Source organism: Pygoscelis adeliae, unplaced genomic scaffold (assembly GCF_000699105.1).
Source record: "Pygoscelis adeliae isolate BGI_AS28 unplaced genomic scaffold, ASM69910v1 Scaffold22, whole genome shotgun sequence".
In the NCBI taxonomy this organism is placed as follows: domain Eukaryota; kingdom Metazoa; phylum Chordata; class Aves; order Sphenisciformes; family Spheniscidae; genus Pygoscelis; species Pygoscelis adeliae.
The window spans coordinates 1,447,214-1,470,941 of NW_008824350.1; the positions used below are offsets into that span (position 1 = coordinate 1,447,214).

The 23,728-nt window shown below is 48.7% G+C and overlaps 1 protein-coding gene across 1 annotated transcript in view; it reads left to right on the plus strand.

Moving 5' to 3' along the window:
- The window catches only part of PAPLN (papilin, proteoglycan-like sulfated glycoprotein), a 27,391-nt gene extending 4,736 nt beyond the window's left edge, over positions 1-22,655 (plus strand). The window contains exons 6-26 of the mRNA XM_009319243.1: positions 430-545; positions 1,770-1,942; positions 2,491-2,614; positions 3,708-3,834; positions 4,545-4,610; positions 6,302-6,509; positions 8,262-8,438; positions 9,732-9,888; positions 10,525-10,611; positions 11,152-11,440; positions 11,564-11,681; positions 12,374-12,503; positions 13,746-14,397; positions 15,184-15,315; positions 16,183-16,307; positions 17,244-17,382; positions 18,797-18,934; positions 19,605-19,732; positions 20,325-20,433; positions 21,752-21,927; positions 22,480-22,655. Of these exons, the coding sequence (XP_009317518.1) occupies positions 430-545; positions 1,770-1,942; positions 2,491-2,614; positions 3,708-3,834; positions 4,545-4,610; positions 6,302-6,509; positions 8,262-8,438; positions 9,732-9,888; positions 10,525-10,611; positions 11,152-11,440; positions 11,564-11,681; positions 12,374-12,503; positions 13,746-14,397; positions 15,184-15,315; positions 16,183-16,307; positions 17,244-17,382; positions 18,797-18,934; positions 19,605-19,732; positions 20,325-20,433; positions 21,752-21,927; positions 22,480-22,655 (3,547 nt within the window). The remainder of the gene's footprint in view (positions 1-429; positions 546-1,769; positions 1,943-2,490; positions 2,615-3,707; positions 3,835-4,544; positions 4,611-6,301; positions 6,510-8,261; positions 8,439-9,731; positions 9,889-10,524; positions 10,612-11,151; positions 11,441-11,563; positions 11,682-12,373; positions 12,504-13,745; positions 14,398-15,183; positions 15,316-16,182; positions 16,308-17,243; positions 17,383-18,796; positions 18,935-19,604; positions 19,733-20,324; positions 20,434-21,751; positions 21,928-22,479) is intronic.
- Positions 22,656-23,728: the final 1,073 nt, after the last annotated feature.

The window sequence follows — 23,728 nt, forward strand, 5'->3', positions numbered from 1 at the left end:
TATACCTCTTTCATAAGACTGTCCCCCTGTCCAGTGTCTTGACAGCCCCACCAGGATTGGTGCAAGGCTAGAAATGGGACTGCATCTTCTGCATTTGGCCAATTTTGAGTCATTTCAAGATAACAACTGCACTTGTGGTCACATCTCTCTGTGTTGAGCTCCAGTATGATACTTGCTGAAATTCCAAAGATTTTAAAATCTAAAAAATGGACATTGCACTGACCCCCATGCTTACCTTTCTGAGGTGTAGTTGGAACTTTTTACACATGGACTGACCTGTGGATAGTTTTGGGTGAAGCTGTTCAGAATGCAGGTAAAGTGATGGCTGAAATGCTTCAAGCCACCATCAAAAAGCTCATCCAGTTGTTCAGGCACCAGTAAAACCAGGAACATCTTTGGCACAGAAGAGTGACTGTGTGGCATCCACAGACAGGCACTGAATAAACCCCTTCCTTTTTTTTCAGGGTACAATCAAATCTTCATCATCCCTGTGGGAGCCACAAGCATTCAAATTAAGGAGGTTATGCCCAGCAGGAACTTTCTGGGTAAGACTGATGTCAGAACCTGTGTTTCAGTCCATTTGGATTCCAGCCATTGCATTAAAATTTGGTTTTCAGGTATACTGGGCTTTGGGATGTTTACATTGAGGGCTTGATGTGGCAGAGGGAAAAACTCCCTGAAAATCAGGATCTGACTATTGAGTATCCTTGAAATGTTAGTGATGTTCAACTCTGGCCTTCAGGTTTACCTCATTTTCCCTCCTGTGGTGATCTTGCTGTTGGGTGGGGAATAAAAAGACCCAAACCATGTTCAGACTTCCTGCCTGGAACTTACATGGAGTCTAGTTGATATATCAGAATTTGGCTGTGAGTTTTGCTGTTTGCTTGGTGGATGTAAACCCTCACTTCTCCTGTCACCCAAAAGTTTGGGATGGGCTTCTTTTCCCCATAGATATCTTTTGGGTGTTTGTCTGTACAACCTCAAACTCTGGTCATGCTGCAGAGGGCAAAAAGGAGGGGGAAATGTCCTCACCTAGCTTTCTAGGCAGGGCTGAGGAAATTTCAGTGGAGAAGCCAAATACTCTTCTGCTTTCTGACTCTTCCATTGCCCAACGCTTTGTACAAATCAGTATAGTGGTTTTCCTTTGTAGAAAGGAGGATGCAGCACCAAAGTCTTTGTCTTCTGAATAGAATGTCTGATGAACAGGATAGTGGTGTAGAGGCAGTGGGGTGTGAATCCCACATTTTAACGGGACATAGGTTGTGCCTCAGTGACTAACCGAGGAATGCAGAGATAGGACTGGAATATTCTGGAGGCATTTGGCTGTGCAGCAAAAAAGTGCACTTTTGCACTTGGTCTGCAGCAAAGCTGGCAAGAACCACTGTCCGAATGTGGAGCAGCTTCTGGCAAGAGAGCATTACAGGGGGGACAGCACTGTTGGAGGATGATGGTCTCATTTTTTTGCCACACCTGCGACGCAGTGTTGAGTGGAAACAGGAGCATCCCTGTTGAGTTCTTATGGTCCTCTTTTGATGTGTGAATTTATGTTGTGTTGGTAGATGCTGCCGTATTAGACTGTTGCCACACTTAAAGGGTTACAATACCGATGTAAAATGTTGGGGTTCAAATGGCGGAGCTGAGAGCTCTGTGGATTGCTAATACCCTGAAAGTCTAGAACAGGCCCTGTCCTGTGGTATCTGGAGCCAGGTGTCAGGTTATAGGTGTGTTAATTTACTGCCTTTTCTTCTCTGGTGCGTGGGTTTGTCCAGCTGTCAAGAACGTGCAAGGGGAGTACTATCTGAATGGGCATTGGACAATTGACTTCAGCCGAGCACTGCATGTAGCTAGCACAGTTATGCACTATGACCGTGGCTCGGAGGGTGATCTGGCCCCAGAGCTCCTCCATGCCCGGGGCCCTACCACAGAACCCCTCATCATTGAGGTAAGCGGCTGTGCCTGCCCCCCGCTGATGCTCTTGCACTTTCACTTTGTGTAGCAGCCCTTGGTTTGTGCAGTGGGAATGCATTGGTGGGGACCACATGGGGAAGACTGGAGAAGGGACGGGGCCCCCAGGGGGCTCTGGTTCTGTTGCCCAGAAAGGAGCAGGGCAAGGCTTGATGTTGGCTTCCTGCCTGTTCCCTTGGGCTCTGACTTTAAGGGAGAGTCAAGTCAGCACCAAATGGGGTTGGGGCAAGGACAGGCTCTAGGGCACTGCTTGTTATAGTGTGCTGTAGGCCAGGCAAGGGTACTTACTGTTACAGGAGCAGCTGGATCTTCTGTCTCTGAGAGGTATGAACGCACCCTTCCCTGAAAAACAGTGCTTTCTAGAGTAGCATAGAAGGCAAGGAGAAAATGCAGCATAGAGAATAAGTGCTCCTTGAACGGGAGGGAAGCAGGTCAGCTTGAACCCTTAGACATGGTGGGGAAATGCTGCGAAGGGGAAAAGTGCCGCTATTGTTATTTCCCTGACTTTATCCCATGCTTTCACAGCTCATCAGCCAGGAGCCAAACCCAGGGGTACAGTATGAGTACTACCTGCCCGTGCAAGGACAGGCCTCGGGTTACAGCTGGAGTTACGGTTCCTGGAGTGACTGCAGCTCCGAGTGTGGAGGAGGTAAGGGGACAGGACCTGGTCTCTGGGCTGGTGTGGGATTTATATTCACACCCTGAAGATAGTGTGACTCTGTGCTGCCCTCTGCAGCTGCTTCCCAGCAGTCTCCTGCTGGAAGACAGCACAGGTATCTACAGGGGGCAGCTAAGGTTTTGTCAAGGGAGGGTCACACATGGAGTCATGACAGGACTCTGTCCCATGCCTTGTCCTGTCTCATTTTTCCATGTCCTAGTCCTCAGACTTGTTACTAGGATCTTCTGAGGCTTTTCATAGATAGCCTTTGTTTTATGTTGTGCTGCTTCAGTTTTGTGTCCTTCTCAGGCCTTTTCAACCACTTGAGAGGTCCTCTCCAAACAGACCTGGCCTACGTAACTGAGTCACATCATTCCCCTCTGCCATAGCCTGGAAGACTCCCTCTCTGCAGGGGGACTGTCAGATCTCCCGGAGTGTCACGTCGTGTTCAGTTTACAAATTCTTCCATGAGCAAAGTTATGTTTTTTAAGCTAAAAAAGCCAAAATGAAAAAACCCTTTCAAACAAAAAAAACCCTCCAGCTGAACATATGTAGAGTTTCTATCAGCCTCTTCTGGTCTTCCGTGCTGATGGCCATTTCAATAGCTTTTGCCATATTGTGGTTGTTGGAGCTGATATTGTCTTTGCTGAACACTCTTATCCTGTAGGAAGCATGAAGAGTTGCAAGTTTTTTCTCCAGAGTCCAGTCTTCACAAGACTGACCTTCTGGGTCTAACAGCTCCACTGCTGTATACTGCACACACCATGCAGGGTTCCTTGATGAGCAATATATGGATGGGATGCTTCCCTTGTGAGTCACAGTCCACTCAAATAATGGGAAAAATGCCCCTCAGCTACACGGAACTATTCTGTCTCTCTTGCCCTTCCAGTGGATTCATACTGTGGGGAGGCATCATTCGTATGTATAGTGACAGACCAAGAACTGCACCTGACTTTTCCAGCTTGGCTGGGGCGGGTGTGGACTCTGCATGACTTTAGAAACTTGTCTTGCCAACGCCAGTGTATTTCAAACCTAGTCCTGGGTGGCTTGCATTGACCAAGATACTCTCTTGCTTCTCCTTTAGGTTTCCAATCCCGCTTGGTGTTTTGTACCATAGACAATGAAATTTATCCAGACTATATGTGCAGGAATAAACCACAACCGGACAATAACCGGACATGTGGCCATCAGACTTGTCCCCAGACAAAACGGTAAGATTTCCTTTCCTCTTCTGGACTCTGACTTCTTCTGTAGGTGCTTTTAGAGCCAGGAAAAAGAATGACTTTCTCACTACTCCTTCCCGCCAGCATGGTGCTCTCCAAGGAAATGTTTTGCTTCTTAGAGAAAGCCCAAGACAAAGGATGGTGATAACACTGTGATGAGCATGTCGGTGTGTACAAGGCTTGATATGTCCTATGTTCATTTTATAGACGAATTAAATTTGCTTTCCAGCGTGTGATTGTGGAAGATAGTCTTCTAGCCTATGTAGGAGATAGGAAACAGATTCTTTGGGTTTTGTTTTCTTCAACTGGAGCCGGCAAAAACAGAGGAGTAGGTCAGAGCTGGTGTCATTTTTTATCATTTCTTCATTCCCAGTGTCCTTGCTCTTAGAAAGGGCTGAATCCTGGAATCTTTTTGTTGTCCAGCATTTTCAAACCCCTTTACCCAGCCATTTCCACCTTGTCCTTTGCTGACATAGCCTTGCAGCTGACTTCACCTGGCTCTTATGTAGGCATCCAGAGCTGTAACCAGAGCCTTAACTGTGTATCTCACTGTGTATCATCTAGTGGGTGCAGTGGAGGCCTGTGAGAGTGCTGTTGTGGGTGAGAGGGCACTTGGAAACCTGGGAGCATTTCTGAACACATGGTACCCTGTAGCTACTTGCTTTAAGTTCTTTAAATCCTTTGTTCTGTGTATGAAGGACTTCTTACATCTACCTGCCACAAGCCTGGAGTCACAGTGGAGCACGGAGCTCTCAGCTGAAGAGGTAACAAGGAGAAGGAGATACAGAAAGCACAGGAAGGCAGCTGCTCTCTTCTGCTCTCCACCTAGTTGCCCACTGAAGTCTGTGGGGATGTGGGGGCTTTCCTCTTTGGCACTGGTGGTAGCAGTGTGTGGTGCTTTGCTTTTGATCCTTGCCAGTGAAAATGATGGTGGAGGGTGCTGGCTGGCAGCTTTGTTTAGGTGGTTGTGCATGCTCCTGGTAACTTGGCTTTTATGGGACTGAGAAGGGAACAGGTTTTTTCATAGCTTTTGGCTGCTCATCCTGATAATTGCTTTTTCTCTGGAATCAGGGTAGAGAGGTGAAGAGATGTTTTAGAAGATTTTTGTTTGGTTTGTCAATATAAATAAAAGAACAGAAAGGAAAAGAGAGCGTGATGGATTGGGAGACTGAAACATTGGTCAGGATCCCAGAGTGCCATAGCAAAAGCCTCAAAATTCCTCAAAAGCTCTTCTTTCTTTGGCATGGGCCCTACAGCAGGCAGAAAAGTGCCTATATACTGTGATGAGTACAAGGATGTGACAGATACAATACTTACAATGTACACTAAGGTATGAGAAGTAAAAAAGATCAAAACAGTTGTCCTTCAACAAACTGCTAATAGCTTTTTTTTTATCCCCACTGGAGCTTCTGAAAAATCTTGATCAATTAATTTATTTTGAGCCCTGCAACCACATCGCTGTGAGTGGCTTCTACTCGCTGTGGTTGTTCCCTTTCCAAAGGGAATATCTTATTTTATAGTAAAGGCCATTCAGTTTTGGGCTGATATTTGCACCTTTAACAGTAAAGAAGGGAGATGAGCATGTTTTCTCTTGGCTGAGTCTGCTGTGGAGTTCCTGGTAGGGTGTGAATGTGAATTGGCTGGCTGAAACTCAGTTTAGGGGTGGTGAGGGCAGACCAGGGAAGCAGCTGGAAGGCTAAGGGAGAAAACATGAACTGCCTTCACACCCTGGCTGGGGCTTACTTGACTGCAAGGGGAGGTAGCAGCTGACAAGCAGATCACCATGACGCTCCCCCTGCACCACCAGTGCCTTTAGTCTGCGCAGCACGCTGGAGTTGGGAATGAAACATCACGTTGTCCCTGAAGCTGGGCCAGTGCTCCCGGCTACCTAGGCAGCTCTGAGACACAGGAGTGGACAAGGGCAGGGATTTCAGCATCCAAACAGTCAGATTGTTTTGTGGACATTTCCCCTTCCATTAGCAAGGGTGTGTCATTTCTGTGACAGCTTCAGCAACCAAATACACGACAAAATGCTCATTTTGTCACCGATCTCATTTCCTCACAGGGGGAAAAGGATCATTGCTCATGAATCGGTGGGGCTCATTGAGAGGGCTTTAAACTAGGTTCGAAGGGGGAAGGGGATAAAACCGGGCATTACATTTTTGCAGACATCAAGAGACCAAAAGCCATGGAGAAAAATCTTTCCCCTCTGGGAGAGCTCTGCACTTCCAGAGAAACAAGCGTTTGTAGCTGGGGATTTGTCTGTGGAGTGGGACTCATACTCTGCATTGCCAATTAAGCTGGGCAGCGCTTGGTCAAATGGGAATTCACCTCTGACTATTCTGCAAAGGGACATTTTCCCTGTCTGATTACAACAGGGCAGCACTGACCGCCCCTGTGCCTCTGGGCGGTTTAGCTGGGCTTACATTTGTTCGCTTGATTCTGTGACCTGCAGGTGGAAAACGGGGGAGTGGGGATCGTGCTCAGCTACCTGTGGTGGGGGCACCCAGACTCGCTCCGTTTACTGTGTGGCATTCGACGGTCAGAGCTCCCAAGGGGTGGTGGATAACGCTGAGTGCATGGCCTTCGCACAGCAGCCTCGCAGCAGTCAGCCCTGCAACATGAGACAGTGTGCGACCTGGAGCACGGGGCCCTGGTCAGAGGTGAGTTTGTGTGGGGGAGGCGACTGCCTCTTGGCTCATATTGAAGGAGGATCTGCCAAAGCTTGGGGATAAAGAGCCAGGCTCCTTTTCTGGGACTGTAAAAGGTGTGTGTCCCTAGATAGGTGGCATGCAGAGGTACAGGACTTGTCCCTGCAGTCCTCCAAATAAGTTCTCCAGCTAGCTAGCAGCTATGCGCTCCTATAAACACATCCCTGTTCCTCAAACCTGTGTGTGCCCCTGTACCCCTGCTCCTCTCATTGCATGTTCTCTCTTCTCTGGTCTCCCAGTCCTTTCCCCACTCCTGTATTCCAGATCCACCAGACCTGGCACTGGCTGAGTTTCTGAGTCAGGCCTGGTGAAGGTGGAGGGTGGGCTTGAGAGCTGCTGTCCATCAGCTGATGATGTGCAGTAACAGTCCCTCCTCTGTAAAACTGGAGCTCATGGCTCCTGCCTGTGCTGTTTATTTCCGTGCATATTGCTGCCTCAGCATTACTAGCCCTGGACAGCAGTACTAAAATCACAATGGTAGGTAAGCAAGATACTCTTCAAACACTGGTGATCTGCTGTTTGCTGTGTGTCAGTGCAGGGTTTCTCTGAACACAGCTGCCTGGTGCATTTTTGATGCCTGTGTGCATTTATATCTTCAGGAGAGGAAACTGTTCAAACTGTATGTGCTCAGTGCTGCCAGCTAGGATTTTAGAAGGCATCTTATGTTCCAAGGGCTTAGAAAGTAAAGGTAGTGTCTACTCAGTCCCTAAAGTACAAGTGAATTTTCCTCTTTTTAAAGAAGTACATGCATGCTTGCAACATTTGACTTATGATCTTGTGGTAGTACTTTGAGTGGTGCAGCAGCATAAAATGCAACTTTGAGGCCTGATAAACCTGGACTGTGAAGTCTTTTTTTTTTTTTGTTCCCCTCTTGTGAGATGTGAGGTGTGAATACTGAGATGACTTCAGGGTTGCAGAGTAAGAGCACTGTTTGGGGAAGGCACCAAGTGTCATGTTCTTACGAACTGATTCCTAAGTGATTCATTCTGGGGTTCTCAAAAGCGACTGTGTTGCATGTACTCTCAGAGATAAAAGGTCACTCTAGTAAACGAGTGGCTGAAACTCAGCTGGGAAGCTCATATGAAGTAATTCAGACTGTGCCCAAGTTAATGCTCTCTGTAAGAGACCTTGGTAATTCATGAAGAAGTAGGCTGGATTCCAGCAAACACCACTGTGAATTTAAGAGGGCATTGAAAATGTCACAAACCAGTTACTAGTATAGAAGTTGTGTTACAGCTCCACACCGTAAGGTCTTCAGGCAGAAGACGAGCAATACAAGAACTTAATCTTTCTATCTTCCCTTGCATTCTTTACCTTGAGCTGATTTTAATCAGGATTAAATAACATGAGATTCCAGGTATTTTCTGCTATTTATTGTTCTCAATGTATTCTGCAGTACTGATATTTTTCCAAAATCTTTCTTCATGTCGTCTTTGGTAGAGATCAAGAGAAATGATATATTGCTAGGCCAAAATAATCCAGTGAGTTCCAGATCCCTCAGACCCTATCCACCATGCCTTATTGTCTCTTTTACAGCATAAACAACTACTCTGCTAACTCCCATCCCAGAAGATTATTTTAATGATGGTTGGTTGTTTTAGGCAACCTCAGAATGGTGCTCTGCCCTAATGTTAGGGAGCACAGCCTGGAAATGCAAGTGGAAACCAGGTGCTTCCTTGTAATTGTTGGGCCCCTTTTCTGCAGTGCTCAGCCAGCTGTGGGGAAGGGGTCCAGACCCGGACCGTCACCTGCAGAACACAGCGGGGCTCTCAGGCTCAGGACTTCGCTTGCCTAATGGAGCCCAAGCCATCGGCCACCCAGCCCTGCCTTAAGGAGAACTGCATCCAGGAAGTTGGCTGGCACGTTGGAGACTGGGGCCTGGTGAGCATCGCACTTTTATGGTTTGGAAATAACTGATTATTTGCTGTGCTCCTCGCAAACAAGCTTTGATCTGTGCAGCCTGCACGTTGGCTGAGGCTGGGAGCAGGTACTGCTTCATTACCAGTCCCTTGGCTCACAGTTGCGTTGTAACTGGCACTAGTAATGCTCCGGTTAATCTGCTGCCTGCTTTGTATGCAGCTGCTACAAAAATAAATCTTTCTGAGAGGGGGATTATAGTTTCAGTGACAGCGGCAAAATGCAGCCAATAGGCTGAAGCAATCCACTCTTGCTGCTTATTCCCAATTCTTCTTTCCATCGCTGTGAATAGCAGAACAGCTCTCTGGCTGAGTATGGCTTAGAGCTCTAGGCTTCAGGACTGGTCATTGCGTTTGGTGATATGGTTTAAAGTACATTTTTGTCATTGTTCAGATAAACTGTGTTTCAGCTGGACTAGTCTTGTCTTTGTGGAGGGGGCCAGACTCTGTTCAACCTCAGAAAAGTGCCAGGGGGAGGAGACAGGGGTAGATCCAATGCATCACGTCACTTCTAAACACACTTTTTCCCTTCTGTGCTAGCCGGACCAGCTTATTCTGAGTTAAAACATATTACATCTGGTTCTTCATGAGATGTGGGCCAATTTTTAATAACAGCTAAAGAAGTTGCATACCTTAATCTGATCTTTCCTGGCCCCTGGCTTTCCGATATCAGAAGGGATCCCACCTGCATCTGAATAAGAGAGAGAAATACTCTCCCAATGTTTGTAGAGGTTGCCATGAGCAGGTGGGTTGCACAGATACCTCATCCTCTCCCCTCCCCTGAGCTGCTGCTCATTGCTCCCTCTTCATCCACAGCTTCCAGTGAGAGGAACTCCAGTTAGCTGCTTACAAGAAAGCCACCAGTTTGCTTTCCCATTATAAACTGTTGTTCTTGAATGCATAGTTCACAGCTGGTGGATCCCCATAGTATTGAGATGCCTTCAGGCCAGGCTGAAACAATGCACTCCAGCTCCCTGTCACACCATTGTGGGTAACAGCAGCTCATCTGGATGTTACAGGCTGAGCATGGATCAGAGCCTAATGCTTCAGGGCTGGATGCAACATTTGGTAAAACGGTTTAAAGTATGGTTTTCTAATTGTTCAGATGAATCCAGCTGAAGAATTGTTTGCTTTGTCTTGGTGGAGGAAGCTGTGCTCAGCCTGCAGCTAATCATGCAGCTGTTCCACACTTCTGGTCTGTGGGGGTTCTGCATTCGGTCTCTGCTGCCTGCTCACTTGCCTTGTCTTTGTGCCCAAGTGTTCGAAGAGCTGTAATTCAGGCATCCGGACACGCCAAGTCATCTGCGCTGACGGCGACTCCAAATTCTACAGTCCTGAGACATGCAAAGCCATCCAGCCACAGAAACCAGCCACCCTGGGTAGCTGCAACATGCAGCCCTGCTACCTGCCACAGCGTGAGTGGTATTGCTGCACACCTAGCTTTTCCTAAGATGCTTTTGTTTAGGAGTAGAAATTCCCAGCTCTGGGAATTCTCTACGCCAGCTTATGTTCTCAGCTTCTTGCCTGCCTGTCTCCATCCTGTGCGTTTATGTTTTGTGCACATAACTGTGGCATCTTCAGAGTCCCAGTACCTGTCCTGTTTGAAATGTATGTAACAGGCTTGAGAACAACGTTGGTGTGTGTCCATTTTGAATTCAGTATTCTGTGATGGCTCTGTTCCGGTGTGTGCTGCAGACTGACCCAGTCAAGAAGGATGGCAACCTGGGCAGGCTCAGTAGCTAAAAACTATAGCCAACTCTCATCCCTCTGTGGACCAGCTATAAAGGAGGCACAACTGCTCAGAAGATTTTGCTTGCTGTCTGTGTCTAGGCTTCATGCCAGAGCTGCAACGCTGACTTTTGTCAGCCTGCCCATTGCAGGTTGCTGTCCTAACAATCCAATTGAATCCAATTGCTGCTCAGCAGCTGTTCCAGGAGAAGAGAAACATTTTCATCAACTTTAGTCTCCCGTTGGCTCCTGGATGCATTTGCAATTATTAGAACATAGGGCTGGACTAAATGCACTTATTTTGTGTCTGTCTCTCTTTGCAGAGGTCCCCAGTATGCAGGACACTATGGGATACGATGTCACTCAACAGTCCTTGCTGACGCGTTACAACCCAAACAGCCCCGCCACAGGTTTGGAAGAATTTTGTTACTTTGGGTTTTTGGTGATGGTGGATTTGAAACAGGGTGTGGTAAGGGAAAGGTTCCTCCTTTTCTTCATTTCTCTTGTTCATTTCATGGGCTTCTAGAAATCTGTGGAGCCAGGGACAAAGTGTAGATTCTTTTACACGGTAGTGATCAGTATCTGAATCTGTCCATGCAGAAGAGACTGTACGGTACATAGATCCCAGGCTCTGGCAGCATGGCTTAAATGGTGGCTGAGAGAAATGCTGCCCAAAGCAGATCATAGGAAGAAGAAAGGATCGTGTGAGGGGACCACAGCAAGGTGGCAGGTGGTTTCTCATGGAACAACAGGAATAATGGTCAGGGCAGTGAGAAAAAGAACCTCAGGACAACCAAATCCAGAAGAGTAGGCCAGAAGACATATTCAGGTGAAATCCTGATATGGAAAAGCCTGCTGTGTAGCCCTGAGCAGGTGAAATAGAGCAGAGATGAGGAAAACTGACCAGATTTTGATGCTCACCTGCATGCTTTAAGGAGTTCTCTCCCCAGATTCTGGTGATGAAAGGATGCTCCATGGGAGCGCCACGATCCATAGTACCTCTGGGAATCGCCACATCCCATCCACCAAGGACCGTGGCATCAACTTGTTGCCTGTTCGCTGGGAATCCCAGTCACGCTCATCAGGTTCCCATCAGCTCAGCTTCTCGCAGGACCCCACCGCGGGGACTGGCTCTCAGGACTGTCATCGGAGCCTACATGGCTGCTGTCCAGATGGGCACACTCCGGCTTCAGGCCCTTTGGGGAGAGGTTGCCCCTTCAGCACTTGTCACCGAAACAGGTAGCTGGAAGTAGATAAGCCTGAGCAGGGAGGCATTGCCTTTCCTGGGGGCTTACTGAAATTTACAGCCTGTGCCTGTTGAGCTGGGCAGGTCAGCTATTGCTGCAGCCCTTCTGCCTGTAGGTACGGATGCTGTCCTGATGAAGTATCAGCTGCCCAGGGTCCAAACAACATGGGATGCCCACAGTATTACCGTGATGTTCAAGTGAGCAGAAATCAGCCCACTGTGGCTGCTCCAACAGTAAGTACAGAAACCCTTTGTGTTTTAGCCATCCATCAGATACGAAGATTCAGATTTAACCCTGGTGACTCAGATTATGGGTTTCTGTTGTGCTTCATCTCTGCCAGTAATGCTGGAAAACCAATACTCCAGGCATGGCATCAAGCCCTTTGGCCCACTTTTCTCCTGTTCAGTCTGGGGCATCCACCTGTGATCCCCTGTAAGCAGGGGACAGAGTGGGTGGTTGGGAGATGTCTGAGAAGTAGAAGACCATCCTGTGTAGAACTGACTGAATAATCCTGAGTAATCAAATTTCTGTCGGTCAGAAACTTGCCATCCAGTTTCTAGGAGAAAAAATGGGAAAAACATGGCCACTATTAATTGCCTTTGTTTGTCAACTCTGCAGATTAATTGAGGGCAAAATAGTCAGGGAGGTAATTCCCCTCATAGCTTGGGGTGCTTGGTGGGACCAGCTGAAAAAACTGGCCTGCTGCTAGGCCGGTTAGGTCTGTCTTGCAGAGCAGTGCCGCCCCGGCTCCATGGCTGACAGCCAAGTTTCCCACCCCTTCCCAGCCTCTAGGAGGCAAACAAACAAATAGTGGTTCCTCTAACAGCTGGTCTTCTGCAGCCGACAGCTTGGACACGGTGCCTTGCATGTGCTACTGCCCTCATGTACGCATGATAACTTTTGGCTTTCAATTCCTGTCTCTAAGGCAAGCCAAGCCTTGTCCCAGCAACACCCCTCGGGCGAGTGCCGCAGTTCCGTGTACGGCTGCTGTTTTGACAATGTCGCTTCAGCTTCAGGTCCTCAAGGGGACGGATGTCTGAATAGGCCCAACTACCGTAAGTGATGCTTCGGCTTCTTGGTTTAGAAACATAGGAAGAGTCCTACAGAATCCAGTAGCGTATGGAAGCTTCCTGTGTAGAGGCTCTGCTCTCTGTAAAATGTAGTAAATTACCTCTTTGAAAAGAAATTGTGCCTGGTGGCTGGGGCAGGAGAAGCTTGGAGGGAGTGTAGAAAAGCAGCCAGATGGTTCAGTTCTGTCAGCTACCGCAGAAATTCTTGTCCTCTGCTGATAGCTGGACAGAAATGTGTGTGATCTCTGTCAGTGTGTAGGACTTCTGGGGAGCTGTTTGCCTCTGAGAAGACACCCTGATGCAGCCTGGAGTGCTCCAAATTAGTCATCTGGGTTTAGGAGAAGTAGGGCCCCTCTGAGGAATCAGGGCCGTGCTCAGCCTTCAGACAGCCCATGGACAGGGGTGGAATGAGAGCTACAGCTAAGGATGGAGGTGTTGCTCAGGGCTGCATGGATGCTTTCAGCCAGCAGAGTTCAATACAGTGCCTGCTGTACTATGAGAGCACTAGAGCTGTTGGGCAAAAGCATCTCTGCTCCTTTAGTTCCCAGCTGTATCCTCTGCAGGCACATTGCTGCTGCCTTGCCTTGCCCTTTTGCCGCAGCACAGAGATTGCTTGGTGGCCAGCCCTGTGGGGCTGCCTTGAGGAAAGGGAAAGTTCTCTGGATCCTCTCTGCTCAACCGCAGCTTGGCAAAGGACCCCTCGGTCAGAGCCCTGCATCCAGTGTTTGTCAGCATGTGGCTGTGATACCTGTGACTCAGAGCACAGGGCTCGGTTTGTAGGCACATTGGTGTTCCTCTTTATATCAATGTGTGGAGGGGTATTCTGTAATGCATGAGGCTTCACAACTGCGTCTTATCCACTTGTTTTGTGGGCTGGAAATGTGCAAACAGCAGCCACATGCCCCTTGCAGGGGAGGAAGCCCCAGAGCCAACCTTTGCAGCCGCACAGTTCCCTGAGAAAGGCTGTAAAGCATCCATCTAGTATCTAGATTCAGAAATGTCTCTGAGGTTGATTCTCCTTCCACCAGTGGCAAAACTGGGGCAGAAAGAAACATGAGCAGCTGCCCAATTTCAAGGCAGAGCTGGATGCAAAACTCAGGTGTCCTACTTTCCCACCTGCCCTCTGCCCACAAGGCCCATCAGATCATCTAGGTAGCTGGCTTGAAGCGCCTCGACCTTTGTGCTTCATGACCCTCACATTTCCCTCTGTTCTGCTCTTTTTGGTAGCGTATCCTGTCATATGCTTGCTGCCCAGCGCCCATGGCCCCTGCGCGAACTGGACCACTCGCTGGTACTTTGTGACTGTTGTTGGCAAGTGCAACCGGTTTTGGTACGGCGGCTGTCATGGCAATAAAAACAGCTTTGCTTGGGAGGAGGAGTGCATGAGAGCGTGCCACAACTCTGTGGGGGTCAGTCCTCTGGAGCACCAGCCCTCTTCTGGCACAGGAGCCCTGCAACGCCAGCACACTGGCTCCCGCTTTCGTACAGGGGATGCTCGGAGTCAGCAGCAGCCACCCCCGAGAGAGTCTGCAAGTCACAGCCAAGAAGGAAAAGCCTATGGGGCTTCACACCCCACGCAAGACAGCCACAGACAGGACAGCTGGAGAAGTGAGGTGCTGCGAGAGTCTTTGCCAAGGACTGGTGTGCTGGAGAGCCAGCGCTGGGGCACCCAGCAAAACAGATTGGACAGCCTGAGCCAGCTGCGCTTGTGGGAAACAGCAGTGCCTGGGCCCTCAGAGAGGCAGAGTAGCAGTGGCCAGCAGGTGCTGCCCCATGAAAGCAAGCAGTGGCATAAGGCTTTCGGAGCAGATGTTTCCATGACAGAGGGATTTGGGCACCAGGTGTCTGCAGACGCGTTCCCAGTGCAGGCTCTGCACAGGTGATGATTTCTCGCCCCCCCACCCCACCCCCCCCAGCCCCTGTTCTGCCACCTCATTGTGAAGCATCAGTGCAGCTTCCTCTGGAGTGAAAGTGTTACCCCAGCCGGGACCAGCTAACTGGGAATACCATACAGTGGATTGGCTATACATGTGGCCCTTTGGTAAATCAAGTTATTCAGGCCCTGGAGTTATTTGCTGTCTCTTTCCTTGCACTCTCCCTGCTCTCTGAGAGCACTGGACATGTGGTGTGTGAAAAGACTACAGGATCCTGGGGTCTTTTTCTGGGAGGCATTCTTACACTGTAAATGAGAATCCATAGGTGTTTTTCTTGTTCTGACCAACAAATGTAGCTGACTCTCTGTCTTCAGAGCCTTTACCTCAGCACTGCATGGAGCAGCAGTGGGTTGTTCTTGGGAAGACTTCTAAGATGCAGAGTTTGAGTCAGGATCCAGACAGTGTCACCCTGAAAATCAGGAGTGTGTAGAGCTAGATCTAAATGTGTCTGCACTGGATCTGTGTCTGTCTGCTGAGCTGAACCTAGTTCTTCCAGAAGAGAGGGGTTGTAGGACTCTCTCTCTTCCCGGAGATATTGTAGCATTCAGTCTGTCCAGAGCAGCCTTTGCCATATAGGAGAGGACTCTCCACATGTTGCATGGTGCATCTGCTCAGAGCTGAATAGGCAGCCAGTCCTGCTTTGCCCTGTGGTTGTGACTTATCCAGAGTCATATTAGAGGACCCAGAGAGGAGGGCATTAGAGGCGCCAATGGAATTGCTTTCTCTTTCAGAGCCATCCTGGAGGAAGCCAAGCCCTCTCTTGTGACAGCGGCCATGGGACAAAACATCCAGCTGGTCTGCAAGACATCCCCCTTCTCCAGAGTGGAGTGGATGAAGGATGGCCGACCGGTCTCCTCTGACAGGTGAGCTCAGCTCCCTTCCTTGTAGAGCAGATGGGCTCCTTGCTGGACAGAGTGCCAAATATGCTTGCCCGCTTTCTCTGTAATCTTACTGTTAACATTCTTTAAAAAAAAAAAAAAAAAAAAGATGAATAAAAAAACAAGCCTATGTATTGACCTAAGAGCATGAACTGTCCACCTGGTCTGTGCATGGCAGAAACAGATACAGTCTGCAACAGTATTGAGGCATTGGCTAGTGTTATGGGGCAGAAGAGGTGCTGTCCCATAACAAGGCATAGGGGAAGCTGACATGTGGGTAGTGATACAGAAAAATGTTGTCTCTGTTGGATTCACCTTGGGGCAGTGCTAAGTCAGTAGTCCAGGGTGAAGCTTGTAGCCAAATAACTCAGAGTTCCTCTAGCTGGAAGTTTCTGGCACTCCCATCTAAGATATAATTTTTTTAAAAGCTACTTTTAAAGCCTTTTTTTCCTGGGAAGTCTGTTTCCAGCAAGAGTTTGGAGCCAGACAGTCACTTTGTGTTACGAAAATCGCGGTTAAGAAAAGCCCAGTTCTGCTTTTCTGTTTGCAGATGACTGCTGGGGCTCAAGCTCCTGCCTGGGAGGGCAGTTTTCCTCCTCATGGGAGAGGGTTGCTGAAAGCAGATCCCTGTTTTCCCATCTCAGTTTCCTCCCTGTTCCTGACCTCCTTTCTGCTGCAGTTATTTCCCCTGCCCATCACCCCTCTGTGGTCAACAGAGTTTTGTTTTTTTCTAAGCTGAGGAGGGCACTACATGGTGATGGTTTGTGTAACATCAGCATGAAGAGCTGCTCTGCCTTGGCCAGTTGCTCTCCGTGGCCAGGCAGAGGCAGTTGATCCTTGCTCCTGTTGCAGGCACACCTACCAGTCCGACAGCTCCTTAGTGATCAGCCACGTCAAGCCGGAGGATGCCGGGACTTACACCTGCCTCATTTCTGACGGGAGGACAGAGAGCCGACAGATTCAGTTACAGATCATAGGTGACTTATCTTCCACTTAAGACCAAAGAGGTAGCTCAGGGCTCCTCGTTAACAGTTATTGACAACAGGAGCAATAAAGCCAGCTGCAGGAACAAACTTCCTCCGCTGCCACACTGTGCTAGCAGCATTGCCTTCGTTCCACGGCAGCAGTGTCCCGAGAGCTACTCAAAGCTGTCAGTCTCCTCTGCTATAGGGGCACCAAGAGGGAGTGCGGAGGCAGCAGGGCTTCTTTTGGTGTTGCCTCATGATAAAGCCTTAGCCCTAAAGCGCTTCCTCCCCTGCAGTGCCACCCCATAACTGGAGTTGTGGCTTGCCTGTAACCTGCCCCATTTCCAGCACAGCGAGCATGTCTTCCTTCCTGAGAGCCATCGGCTGCCTCCTGATCCCAGAAAGGAGACTCCAGAAGAGGGGTTTTCTGCAGTTTCTTGGGTCCTCCATCTCACACTATAATGTGACCAGTCTGCCATAACTGTCTGTGCTGATGCATTTATGTTTTGTGGTTTGCCCAAACAGGTCCTGCTGGGTAACAAACAATTCCCTGTTCTGAAAAACATGCCTTATTTAAGAAACAAAAGGGAAAAAATATGAAAGACTAGTCTCAAAAGATGGGCCAGCAAGGCACCCTGTAGCCTTCAATCTCTGAAGTGTACTTTGTCACAGCAATGGCACATGGGGCAGAAGGCATTGTGGCCTAAGGGATGCTGCAACATGTTCACTGACAGAGGAGAGAAAAGAGTCTAAAATTGCTTGCCTGCAGGTCTGTGGTTCTCATTAGTAGAGAGCACAGGCTTACTGCACTAGTCAGCCAGAAAACAGATGGCTGAAGGGTTCTTTGGCTCCCGTTCAGCAAGCTCTCCCAAGCTCATAGAAACCCTACGCAAGAGGTCACAGTAAGAAGGGTCCTTTTATTCACATATGGCATTTTATTTTGAATAGAGTACCAGAGCGCTGTGCTGGCAGAGGGTGAGAGAGGTCGGGTCCTTCACAAGGAAAATCAGCAGCATCGAGAGCTATCCAGAGGCAGGAAGGTTGTACAGGCAGCCGGTTCCTCCGTGCATCAACAATTCACATACAGGTGAGTTCACATACAGCAACAGTTTGTCCACCGTGCCCAGCTGATGAACCATATGGCATCCCTTCATGTAGAAAAGCTGAAGATTGGAAAGGTCCTGGGTCAGCTGTTCTGGGGCACGGTTGGGAAGCAAGCAGTACTGAACTGCTGACAACAGGAATGGGCGAAGATCCCAGTAGCAAGCTGTCTTCTGTCCTGCCCGAGGATCTCTTGAAAGAAGCATATTCTGAGCAAAGACGCGCAGGGAGGCTGACAGCAAAAGAGCTAGGTTCAAACGAAAGTGGAAATATCAGGGGCAGCATCCTTAGCTGTTCAAGTTAGTGTAGGCAGAAAGAGAAACCTGTTCTGGAAAAAACCAAAGCAAATAGGAACTGCTTAACTAGCACAAAATAGACATATGTATATTGAAAAAGACTACAGTTACTTTAGCCCCCACCCATTTATTTCAAATATTTTGTGAACAAACCAGTTTGACTCAAAACTATCTCCTCACATGCTGGGTGGCATATTTTGTAGCTTCTTGCATGTTTCTCTGGTGCTTCTAGGCCCCACAGAAATAAAAGGATACAAATTATTTTTGCCTTAAATGCAGCACGTTGGGCGTCCAGATTAAATGAGACCATGATCTGATCCCTCCCTTCTTTTGAGTTTACAAGCTAAAACCCAGCCAATTTGCTGAACTCCCCAGCAACCTCCTTAGCTGCTTCTGCCTAAGAGCAGAAAGAAATGATTCATTGAATTAAGGCTCTTCGGTTTTGTTTTTTGAGATCAAGAATGCAAGTCAGAGAATGGAGGTGGAGGAGATGATGTTTTATTTGACTCTGGGAACATCATGGTTTAGTTCCCTTCTGAAATGGTGTTTAGCTGTAGTTACAAGAGAGCAAAGAGCATGAGGAGATGAGTGGTGTGAGAGCCTGACCTCAGCTGTTCTGCTGCATGAAGTGGATGGCCAGCTCCTGGGCCTTGCGTGCAGTCAGGTGATTGCAATGGGCTCTTCACACCCCAAAAAATATCTGCTCGTTTTTGTGTGCCAGACAAGCACCTTGGGGGAAACTTGCTTGGTGCACTGTTCAGGACTTTATACCATTATATAGCCATTTGCCACGTGCTCATGTTGTTAACACTTCCTAGGCTGTTACCCAGAGGGATGCTGTAAGAAACAGGATTGCTGTCTCTAAAGGGTTAAGCTGGCTGGCAGGAGTGCAGCACCAAGCTGTGCTGAACTGGAGCAGGATTTGACGGAGGCTGCTCTTTTCTGAATGTTTGAGTGAATGTTGGTAATGGCAAGTATCAGAGCTCTGACGGGAGTGCAAAGACTGCCCTTTCCCATTGCACGCAAAAATTAAGGCTTGTGCTGAAGGTCAAATGCTGAACAAGGAATTTTCTGCATCTTTTGCTGTGCTTGTGGACTTTGCAGATTGAGAATGGATAAGAGCGAGCCCTCAGTAGTGGAGGCCAACGTCGGGGAGAGAGTCAGACTTCCCTGCACAGCGGAAGCATCGCCGGCTCTCACCATTGAGTGGCAGAAAGATGGACAGCCCCTCTCCTCTCCCAGGTGAGCTCCCAGGCGGCTCCACCATACCCACAGGCAGGTTCATGTGGAGGAGAGCCTCCTCCTTGCCTTGCCTTCCCTTCCCTGTCTCCTCCCTGAGAGAATGGAGCTGCTGGCCGTGCAGCTAGGGCCCGTCCTGCTTTATGCTGGCCAGCTTCTTTCATTAGGGCCAGACCGTACTGCCTGACTGCCCTAGCCTCACTCACAGATCGAAGTCTGAACATTCAACCCTCGAGTGAACAGCTGTGATACAGGGTCTATAAGTGAGCCAAAGCTGAAATTTGTTCATCTACGAGATTAGCGGAAAGAGGACACATGGCAAGCAAATTTGCCAACAACCAGCTGGTCTGTGAGCCAGGGCAGAGGTTCACAGCACAGAGAGAGATCAGGGTGCCAGCAGTGAACTGCCACAGCTACTGGTGCTGCTCTCCTGCAGCTCCTCTCACCCTCTGCTCCCAGAAGCCTGCTCTAGCAGCGAGCTTTTCCAGAGTCTACAGCACTAGTGCTGGGATTTGAGGACCAGGGATTGCATTACAGGTTGAACTGAGCTGCTGCTAAACCTTTGCTCAGTGTTACTACAAAGTTGTGCACGAGGCTCAGCTTCAGCTCTGGTGGCTGGAGCCCCATCCTGACCCAAGCACAGGCTGAGGGGCTTTCTGGTTTTGTTCCCCAGACACAGGCAGCAGTCAGACGGGGCCCTGGTGATCAGTCGGGTCAGCTCTGAAGATGTTGGCTTCTTTACCTGCATTGCCTCGAATGGACGTGACCAGGACCAGCGCCAAGTCCTGTTCCGACCTCTAGGTACTGGATGGATGGAGGCATGCATGGCATGGCTGTACACACGCACGTGTGTGCTCACAAGCAGGAAACAAGGAAGCCTCAGCAGTGTGGGTTTCTTGTCTCGCCACGCCTCTTGGCTTCACACCTGATGTTTAACAGGCAGCTTGAGGGCAAGGGAAGAGTGAGTTGTTTTACCCAATGGTAATCTGCGTGTGTCTAGTAGATCATGGTGCTCCAGGCAGCTGGGAAGAGGGACTAATAGCCCAGTAACAGTGACTCTCAGGGCCTTGTTTCTGGGACACTGGTGTGGAATGGGTATAGGAGCAAGAGGAACTAAGGAGATGGTTCTTCTGTGCATGTGATGTGCTTGTGTCCAGCTGGAGGAAAAAGCTCTTCAAGGCCTCTGCTACTTGCCCTTGCTTGGGCCAAAGCCCTTAGGAAATCTACATTTCCCATAGCAACAGCGTCATAGCTCCAAACATGCCGTTTCATGGCCTAGGGGCTCATAGCTCATCATAGCATATGTTGGATTTTTCCCATGAGGGAATGCTCCTACTACCAGGGGCAGCATGGCATCATTTTCCTGCTAGCAATGATTTCCCTTCCGGTTTAGGAGAGCTGAGGATCACTGGCCTTCTGCCAAGCATCACGGTACCCGAGGGAGGGACTGCTCAGCTTCATTGCACAGTGACTGGCAACAATGTGAATATAAGGTGGTCAAGGTCAGTAAAAATGAGACAGAACTTCCCTTTCCTTCTCTTCATGAACCTTCTCACCCTCCAAAAAATAATGCAGGATGCCTGCCAGGAAAGAGAGAGGCCCACGGTTCTCAGCCCCAGCTAGCATCATCTACCCTTTCCTAATCAACTTGCCTGTTACCCTAAAAATCCTGGGCAAGATCTCTGTGGGATCCCTGTAGGGGTCACCAAGTTCATGTTCCAGCCAAATGAGGAGGAAAGCAGACTTTAAGCTAAGATTTCATGAAGTTCAGAAGGGCTCCATGCTGGAAAGCTAGTGACATTACAATAGCAAGAACTAAAAGTGAGTAACCAGAGGAAGACCTTCAGTTGGTCTTTATAAAACTCTCTCTGCCTAACCCTAGCAAACATTTTAGCCCCTACAGTAACAGCGACTCTTCTCCCAGCTTCCTGCTGCAACAGTTCTCTCCCTCTGCTGTCCAGTGGGAGCAAAGGAGAATTTAAAGTGTTTTAGTACAGGCAAAGGAAAAGCTGTGTCGTCCTCTTTTGATGGTTTACGGTGAAACTCTGTATTTGTGCAAGTGTTTGGTGGGGTTTTTTTCCCTATTTGAAAAGAATCAGTTCTCTTTTGGAGCCTTCTTGCAAAGGATCCAGAGAGAAGGATTAGTAATTGTTTAAATCTCTCTACTCCAGAGGGTAGGACTGAAATGAGCCATCTCACAAAGAGAGCTTTTCTTCCATATGTAAGTTTGGTATTTGAGTTAACAAAATGACGCAAGTTTCAGAGTCTGAATGAAACCCTTTTCAGTGAAACAAATTTCATTTCCTTGGTAACTAGGAGTTCATAATTCAGGCAGTTTTGCTGTTGGGCACAGAGTATTCCAGGAGGAACAGAACAAACACAATCTTGCTGGTATTTTAAACATTTTTTTTGAACAAACTTTTAAGGGAGAGGAAAGAGGGCGCATTGCTCACTACCCCATATGTTCCTCGAGCAATATGCACTGCTGTCAATGCCAGCCAAACAAGCACTGCCAGACCACAACCTGGAGAGAGGGAAAGGCACCCTGGATTTTCTCGCAGTTCCTCAAACCTCAAAAATGTGTAATAGCGGAAAGGGCAATGTCTTTATACAGAGCGCACAGCTAGTTACCTCCCACGCAGACAATGGGCTAACGGATGCAGACTCACTCAAGCTCGTGTTACTACCAATTGTAGAGCCAGGTCGTGGCAAAAGATTTCTGTCTTCCTGCTGTCACGGAGCATCGGTTCCCAAAGAGCAGAGAGAGCTCCTTTAGCCCCCATAGGTGGGAATAGTGATACAAAATGTTTTTCGCCACAGGAACGGAGTCCCCATGCGGGCAGATGGCCACCACATCCACCTGTCCCAGGACGGAAGCCTGATCATAAGCAACGTTCAAGAGGCTGACGAGGGTTCCTACACATGCAGTGCCTACAGCAGCAGCAACTCCGTCAGTGCCAGCACGGAGGTGAAAGTGCTGAGGAGCAGGCCTAGCAGTGAGTACAACCTGTCCTCCCCGCTTCTCCCGGCACAGTGCCTGCCTCTCGGCCGCTAGTAGAAGTCTGCCCATTGTGTGTGCCCATCCACCGCCGACCTCAGGCTTTGGGGGGCAGCAGGAGCCCCTGGGTTGTGCTGTCCAAGGAGCTCTGCTTTCCGAGGGCAGTAAAGCAGGACAGTAGAAACACCCCCCTACACCAGGGCGCTGGGAGCCTAATTAACTTCCTGAGGCCAAAATGCCATAGTTGCTTGACCAAATAGTTGGCTGCAAGATTTGTATTTGGACTCTGGACACCATCCAGCTGGCTTTACACAGGGTGTAGAGTGGTCTGTCCTCAGGAGATCAGCCCCAGAAGCTGCATTCTCCTCCTGTATCTCACCAGAGATACCAGTTTCTCTGTCGTCCGTGATGTTGGACTATATTTAAACAATCCCCTTAGAACTGGCAGGGTGGAGAAAGCAGGCATGTGCTATGTCTTTTGGGAGGGAATAACCTGAGGATAAGCCCTGGCAGTGTATTTACAGCTGCTTCACCTTTTGCTTGGCTGCAGCTACTGTGAATCACGTTGTGGACCTGAGCAGAGAGTGCGTGGACCAGCCGCACCTCGCCAACTGTGACCTGATCCTGCAGGCCCAGCTCTGCAGTAACGAATACTACTCCAGCTTCTGCTGCGCTAGCTGCGCTCGCTACCAACAGCAGGCCAGCCCTCCTCATCACCGCGGGTGACAGACGCCTCCACGGCCACATGAAAGTACGGGTGATCGATTACAAGACTGGAAGTCTGAACTCTGTCCTTTTACTGCATGAAACTGTTCTGGGAGCTCTGCCCTGCTGGAAAGCTCAAGAGGGTGAACTGAACAGAGTGTAGTGGGTGTACCTGTTCAAAAGTGGGACACCCACCACCCTCAAGTTTATTGCAAACTTCTTCCCCCCCCATATGCCTTGCTGTAGCTAATCCATCTCTTCACTTAAGGGTTGTTGCTGTCATTCACAGAACAAGATGACACTGGGAACGCAAGGATACTGTGACTTTAGAGAAGGCAGATAACCAGCATGAAAAATGGGGAGACCAATTCTTCATACAAGCACGAGAGAGAGAAGTGCTCTTAAAAAAAATCGTCTCTGAAGTGTTTGAAGATGGACCTGAACTGGCTTAACCAAAGCACTAATGAGCGATCAACATTTGTAATCCTGGGGAGCACTTTCCATCTAAATGCAAAGGACTCTGGCCATGAGAAACAGCTTGATGCATGTAAAATTAGCGTTCAGGTCCTATGAGATTAGTAGCTCTAGGGATGCAGCTGTAATGTCACGTTACTGTAGCTGTTTTATTCCAGTAGACCTTAAACAAATTTCTAGCTGGGTCAGTTTGGTTTCTACTTGACTGTAATCACCTTTGGAGTGAAATGCAGAAGCAATGCTTCACAGAAAGCTTAAGATAAAAGAAAAGACTACTTTTAGCCCTTCCTGAATGTTAGGGGTAATTTAGATGACTATACCAACACTGTTATCTGTTCTGAGATGCTGCAGTTGTTTAAGTATCACTTGCTCTAGGAAGGCTCAGCAGATGATTTTTTTATTTTTTTTTTTCCTGAGGCAGAACTGTGCTGTTGCATTTATGGCAAAGCTGGGCTCAGTGGTAGCATTGCACTGAGTTTCAGCTTGGGGAGGCGAATAATATATACATAGAAGTACGTGTAGGGGCATTTGACTTGCCAGAATAAACCTCCCAATGATCTACTCTAGTTTCAGTTAACTCCAGGAAAGCCTGGCTCTGCATGTGGCCTGGGCTGATTCCT